The sequence below is a fragment of the Gracilinanus agilis genome, chromosome 1 (genome assembly GCF_016433145.1).
Source record: "Gracilinanus agilis isolate LMUSP501 chromosome 1, AgileGrace, whole genome shotgun sequence".
In the NCBI taxonomy this organism is placed as follows: domain Eukaryota; kingdom Metazoa; phylum Chordata; class Mammalia; order Didelphimorphia; family Didelphidae; genus Gracilinanus; species Gracilinanus agilis.
Genome location: NC_058130.1, coordinates 768,251,542 through 768,258,953, shown reverse-complemented (window position 1 = coordinate 768,258,953; position 7,412 = coordinate 768,251,542). Strand labels below are relative to the sequence as shown.

General features: G+C 39.1%; 1 protein-coding gene across 1 annotated transcript in view; it reads left to right on the top strand.

Annotated features, from left to right (window-relative positions):
- Window positions 1-693: 693 nt before the first annotated feature.
- Window positions 694-7,412, top strand: part of LOC123256899 (2'-5'-oligoadenylate synthase-like protein 1) — a 34,827-nt gene continuing 28,108 nt past the window's right edge. The window contains exon 1 of the mRNA XM_044685452.1: window positions 694-842. Within this exon, the coding sequence (XP_044541387.1) occupies window positions 694-842 (149 nt within the window). The remainder of the gene's footprint in view (window positions 843-7,412) is intronic.

The following is a 7,412-nucleotide window of genomic DNA, read 5'->3' as shown; positions in this document are numbered from 1 at the left end:
CCTGCAAGGATTGTTCCATCTACAGTAAAACTCTTTGTTCCTTTGTCAAAAGGCTGTCCTATACAGGACAGAAAAAATTTTCACCTAATTTACAATATCTCCCATTCAGGGGCTTACCTTTGGCTGGAGAAAATTTGGCCTGGAGCTGAGAAGCAAAGTCCAACTTCCAGTGTCATCCATGAAGAGTTCCTTGGAAAGGGCATCCTAGGGTGGAAGTCCTGTCACTCAGATCTAGTCTGGGTAATCAGTTATCACAATTTTAAAAATCTGTGGTGAGGAGAAACTGAGGCACAAAAGTTCTAAGCAGAATTTATTCATCAGCAAAGCTAGCATTGGCAATAATAGAGGCCCTGGGCCCCTCAGTGATCAGAGGCATACCTTATAATCAGAGCAGCTTTATATATAGTTTGATGATTACGTAAGGCCCAGTGATGCAAATTGAACTAAGACTGATTGGTCTGTAAGAAAAGTGAAGGGTGGACATTCTATTACACTGATTGTCGAAAGGGGTCTCCAGAATCCATAGCAATAGGGAAAACAGAAAACAAAGAGACCTAGTACTGAGCAAAGTATCTCCTGACTAGGTCAAATCTTCCTCCATCTGATATGGACTGGCAGTGGTCAGTTAAGGATAGTGTGTAGATAGAATCTGCTCACCTCCCCCCAACTTGTCCCACATCACTGCATGGCTGGATGCCACATGAACGTTCCAAACAGAGATCACTGGTGAAAAGCTCTAAGAACATGATCCGGAAATTCAGTTCTGGGTCTGGGCTCAAGAGAAAGGATAAAGGTGTGGGGCGAGACAAGCCCACATTCTGTGTTCCCTTGGAGGCAGCCAGGTGGGACCATGGCTAAGAGCCAGGTGGTGGTCAGTTAGGTTAGATTAGGCTTTTTTCTGCTTTCTCTACTTTTAGTGATTATTAATAAAACTATATGAAAAATAAGAACCTGTAGCTATTGATATTAAATTTAAATTATACATTTTGGCAACCACTATGGAAAAAAGAATCCTTAATTTTCTTTCAAGAAAGCCTTTGAGTAAAGAATAGGGAGTAGACAAATTTTGCAAAGCTGTGTTTCTCTCCTGCTGCTTCTGGTGCCCCACTGCTTGTTCCTGTTGGTTTTTTGTTTGTTTGTTTGTTTGTTTGTTTGTTTGTTTGTTTTTCCAATGGCTGCCTACCCACCCCACCACCACTTTTGTTTGTGTGACTTAGCCTGGGGCTCCTTGCTGAAAGGAATAAGCCATAGCCTCCAGAGCACTGATGATCCCCCAAGGTTCCTGCATTGAAGGGTGAGATCCAAATTTCATTTTCTCCTCTTAAATTGAAAGCAACTGGATAGCCATTGCTTGCTGCAACCTGGTAAGCCGTGTGTGTGTGTGTGTGTGTGTGTGTGTGTGTGTGTGTGTGTGTAGTTTTTTTAGCAACAGTTAGCCTCTAACTCTCCTGATTCCTTTTATCTGGGAGAAGCTACCATTTCACAGCCCAGAATCGTGGAGTGTTGGAAGAAGTTAATAATTCCAGCTCAGTTTTTTTTGTGGTTGTTGTTATTAGAAGGTATTAATTATTGAGCTAAATTGATAAAGTTTAGCCTTATCTTACTCCTAGAAGTTTGCTTCTCCTTAAGGCCTTTCCTAAACCCCCATGTGTCTAAAGCACTGGGGTCTAGGCATCCCTCAGCTAATACCCCAACACTCCCACTTGGTAGCACATGTTCCCTGGTGTTTTTTACCCCTAGGGGGGAGGGGAAGGAAGTTTACTCTTCCAAACAGAAAGTAGATTTGCAACCAATTTAATAAGTAGAATTGCAAGTATGGCCCAGTTTCCCACCTGTCTGAAATAGCTCCCATTCCAAGATAGCATTACAGAGCTCACACAGCTCAAAGTTTTGGAGTATCTTCTCTTACTATTGTTCCTGGGTGCTCTTGTCCTTGTGATTATATTGAGTAATCCTGAGATTCAACAGGGAGATTCATCTCTCTACACCCTCTTGTCATTTTGGCTTTCCCAGTCTCTGCAACACACCCAATATGAGGTTTGTCCACCTACGTCCGGTGTGGGTATGGGGAATCCCAGAGATATGACCAAAAGAATCTAAATGGATAATGATACTAGGGAGGGGAAGGAACCTTAAAGAGTCTGGAGGTGAATTTTTAGCTTTTCAGACTCCATTGCTAACTGTTTCAATTTGTTCCCTTCCAAATAGTGAAGAAATTTCTGTAATGCTGTTATTGGAATTGGAGAAAAGGACTCTCGAGTTATTTATATAAATATATTCTGTCACATATATTGTATTTGCGACTTGTTTTTTTTTAGATTTAATTTTGCTTGTTAAGTTCACATATTGATCTAATCTAATATATTCTGTTACACTATATCACTTTCTGTTACTGTGTTTTGGCCATTAGCTATATGTGCATTGTCTTTATTTGTACCTCCCCCTATGACTGGAGTGGAGAAAATACCATTGTAAAAGTCCATAAACAACTTGTGCAAACTCTTTTCCATGGCAAAGGCCATAAATCCTTATGGATACTGGGCTTATCACCAGATCCATCAAGGTCACATATTGCCTATACGGCCTTTTGTTCCTTTTTGCCTTTTTAATTGAGATATAGAGGATGATGAATGGACTCCATTGAATTGGTTACAACCTGTATACAACCTTTGGAGAATTTAATGACCTAAAATTTTACATTGATTTTAAGGGGTCTTCAGATATCTAGAAGCACCACTACCTCTGATTGATCATTTGCCTGCCTTTGAGTTGTTTGTAACTCAAAGGTAACCAAAAAGGTAAGGGATCATTTAGTAGTTGAAGTGAAGTGCTATAGCTATTCCCCACCTCCGCATTTATAAAAATGTAATGGATGAGACATATAAAGACATGCCTTTTATGGAAGTTACAGTCTCATCTGGGAAGGTTTTCCTAAGGGACATGGTACCTCTGGATGGCTCTTGAGAGGGAGCATTTCCCAGGAGCCTACTGGCTTCTGGATGGTTTTTATAGTTGTAACTATTCAGCTTACTCCACCCTTCCACCAGAATGATCTAGTTTCTTGGTGATGTTTTAGATCCAAAAAGTTTTCATCAGCAGTATAGAGGTTTGTGGGTTTTTTTCTGGACTTCTCTGCCAAATTTTGGAATGATGGCAGTAATAGACTTTGTTAAAAAATATCTCAGCCAAGGTTGAAAGATTGGTTAGATCTGGAGAACTTGTGACAAGTATCCATGAGTTTCAAAGGTTTTTCTAAAATGTCACATAGCAACTCATGTGACTCCTAATGATTGTGGATTTATTTTCTATTGTCATTGATGACCTCTTGTGATTTGGGGGATTTTGGTACTTCTTGAATGTGCATTAGCTCTCCTACTGTTTAATAAAGCTATTACTTTTTAAAAAGAAAAAAAGTATGTACACTCACACTGTGGATCATGGTCAAGTTAAAAAGGAAATGAATCTCATTTTTGGGTGAGAAACCTTTGTATTGCACCTCTCTTTGGCAAACACAGTGCATCACTGATTGTGAACTATATATTTTTGATTTTTAAAATTTTATTATTATTTTTCTTTGTATGTGCAATAGAGTATTTGAGTTTGCTTTTTTCTCTCATTTTTTGTACTTGAAGCACATGCTACCAGTATTAATGTTTTTTTTTTTATTTTGCACTAATATAAGTTTACAATATCCATTAACCCTAATATTAATGCATACCCAAAAGCTTTAGACTATGGAAGCCTACCATTGATTGTTAAATATTATGGGACTTTGATTAATGATTGTGTCTATTTCAAAGACAAGGGATCACTAAAGATCCATTATACAGTGCTAAGAAGCACAAGGTCAAGGAAACCAGTCAATCTAGGTGGAATTGATGAGAATCTACACAAAGACAGAGAACTTGTTTTGAGGTTTGAGGAAGGAGCTGTTTGACAACATCAGACATAGGATTTCCCCATGCCAGGTTCAGACAAAGTACCTCAGTTTGTAATTTTGGCTCCTCTATCTCTGTAAGTGAAGATAAAATCAGACCAGGGAATGACAAGTCCTGTCTGCTTCAAAATCTATTCCCTTTTCTTTCTTCTTCATAATTTGGCAATTTTCTATAGTCCTGGCTGCTGATTGGGTAAGTGCATATTGCTGCAATGGTCCTACAGGTTTGTGGGACATAAATCACCTTATTGGGCCCTGATTCCAGGACCTGTTATGGATCTATTCTTGCTTACTCAGAATTTTTATATACTCTTTCATTTTGATTTTTTCTTTTCTTCTATATGTTTTTTATGTTATTTTGCTTCCTTTTAACAATTGATTCATATACCTCATAACTCAGCCATGTATCCCTGGGTGATCTGTGTGTTGGTCAACACCTTCCTCAGAGGGAATTGTATATTTGTCATAAAATTCTTGATTTATAAAAATTTTTCTTGTTTGAGAGTAATTTTAGGATAAAAAACTTGCTACCTCCCCAAATCAAGAGAGTGAACTGTTTGGAGAAGGTGCCATAATTGAGAATGAATTTTGGGGTGCAGTGAAATTGAACTGTGGCAGGGAGGGACAGGTCGAATGCATTTATTTTGAATGTAAACTCTTATGTCAAAGGGGATACCCCCAAATGGCTTTTTGCCAATGCACCTAGCAATCATTGGTTTTACTCTCTTTCTCTTTTATTACCCTGTTATTCCCAAATTGTTGTAATTTCCCCTTAGATAGTGAAATATTGTATGCACCTTTAGTAAGAGATCTTTAGAGATATAAACTGGTTATGTGAAATGATTCATCGGAGAGACTGGGCATGTAAATCTGGGAGATTTCAACATGCCCACCTCCCAATGGAATCACAGGGGGGATTGTGTAGATAGAATCTGCTCCCTTCCCCGCAGCTCATCCCATCTTGCTGTGTGGCTGGATGTCACGTGAAAGCTCCAAACAGAGGTCACAGGTGAAAAGCCCTAAGAACATGATCCGGAACTGAAGGTTGCTGGTCCAGGTTCAAGAGAAAGGATAAAGGTGTGTGGTAAGACATGCTCATGCTCTCTATTCCCTTGGAGATGGCTGGGTGGGACCATGGCTGCGAGCCAGGTGTGGTCAGTTAGGTTAGATTAGTCTTGAATCTGATTTCTCTGCTTTTAGTGATTATTATAAAACTATATGAAAAATAAGAACCTGCAGTCATTGATATTAAATTCAAATTTTACAATAGTAATTGGAACAGGGCCCTCATATTCTGAAATCCTGCATTTCTCACTAGTTAGCACTAGTTAAACATCAATTAAAACCCCTGGAGTTTCAGCATTAATCAGACATGAATTGTATAATGTTCAATTCTCCACTGTGTACAAGATCAGGAGCATTCCATGCTAGACATCAGCTTTGTACCTTCTGTAAGGAAAAGTATGGCCTGGAAAAGGTTTGGAATGTTGGAAAGCAACTTTGGATGATAGGTGGAGCAGTTGGAAGGGGGAGCAGAGGCTTGTGGGAGAGGGAACCCTGGGAAAGGGTCTTTGTCTCTGGACTTGGTGGAAGACAGAAGGACATTACCAAACCTCTTATGTCAACTGAGATTACCTGAGGGTTCCCCTTGCTTATCTCTTTACCTAAAGACCTGAAAGTGTTCCTGCTTCTCATATATATCATCAAAAAAGAGCTTAGACTCCTGCCAGTGACTGGAAGGGGTCTGTAGACCTGAAAGCTCACCTTGAAGACTCAGTGTCCTGACCTGTGCCAATTGAGAGAAACCCTTATAATTATTATATTCAGTCTGTAGTTTAGTTTAAATAAAAGATAGAGGAAAGGGAGTAAGAGAATTTCTGGCCATAGTCGGTGGGCTTGGCCAGACCTCAAGGACCTCATTCACATTGTGGCAGAGTAGGGCTTCCTACACCACTCTCCCAACCCAACCTTGTTCCTTTATTGTAATAAACCACCCTGTTAATAATTAGCAGTCAGATGAGAATTTGCTTTGAAGATAGAGGGAAATAGAGGGAAGAAGAGAGAATTGGGGAAGACTATCTAATAAGCTTTGGTTATGCAAAACCCAAGGCTGCCTGTTATTCAGTCTTACTCCTATAGGACTGGGTTCCGAAAGGGTTTCTTGGGGTCTAGAAGTTAAGTTAAGTCCTGGAAAACTGTCAATAGAATAACCCAAAGAAACCCCTTACCTGAATACTGGCTCCTCTCTATCTCTATTCACTACACATAGAGATAACCTCTTGATACCCTCAGAGTAAAGGGGACACCTTCTCTCTACTCTCACAAATACCACCTGAGTTCAGGCATTCATCACTCTTGCCTAGATTATTGTATCCTAAGTGGTCTCCCTGCCTTATCCGTCCAGTGGTTCCCAAATTTTTTTGGCCTACTGCCCCCTTTCCAGAAAAAATATTCCTTAGCCCCCTGGAAATTAATTTTTTTAAATTTTAATAGCAATTAATAGGAAAGATAAATGCACCTGTGGCCATCACCGCCATCCTGGATCGCTGCAGCACCCACCAGGGGGCAGTAGTGCCCACTTTGGGAATCACTGGTCTACACCACATTCTACATGTTAATACAAAAGTCATTTTCACTAACTCCAGTGTCTTCTTATTACATCCAGAATAAAATATAAACTCCTCTGTTTAGCTTTTAAAGATCTCTCAAGGGGATTAGGAGAGTAGCATAGTGCATAGAGCAATGGACTTGGGAGTCAAAAAGATGATCTGAGTTCAAATCCTGCCTCTGGCATGCCCTAGCTATGCAACACTGGGCAAATAACTATATCTCTCAGCATCAGCTTCCTCATTTGTAAAATGAGGAAAATAATGTCATGAGGATTCAATAAGATGGCATTTGGGGGGCAGCTGAGTAGCTCAGTGGATTGTCAGCCAGGCTTAGAGATGGGAGGTCCTGGGTTCAAATCTGGCCTCAGACATTTCCTAGCTGTGTGACCCTGGGCAAGTCACTTAACTCCCATTGCCTAGCCTTTACCACTCTTCTGCCTGAGAACCAATACATAGTAGTGATTCCAAGGCAAAGGTAAGGGTTAAAAAAAAATATATGGCATATGTAACATGCTTTGCAAACCTTAAAGTACTATATAAATGTTAGCTAATATTATTATCAGCCTGGCTCCAATCTAACACTCCAAGTTCCTTGGACATGAATCCCCCTACTACACTCTGAGATCCAGTTGAATTAGCCTTTTCTCTCTTGTCATATACAATGATCCCATCTCCCATTTCCTTGCTATTATATTATATTATATTATATTATATTATATTATGTTATGTTATGTTATGTTATGTTATGTTATGTTATGTTATGTTATGTTATATTATATTATATTATATTATATTATATTATATTATATTATATTATATTATATTATATTATATTATATTATATTATATTATATTATATTATATTA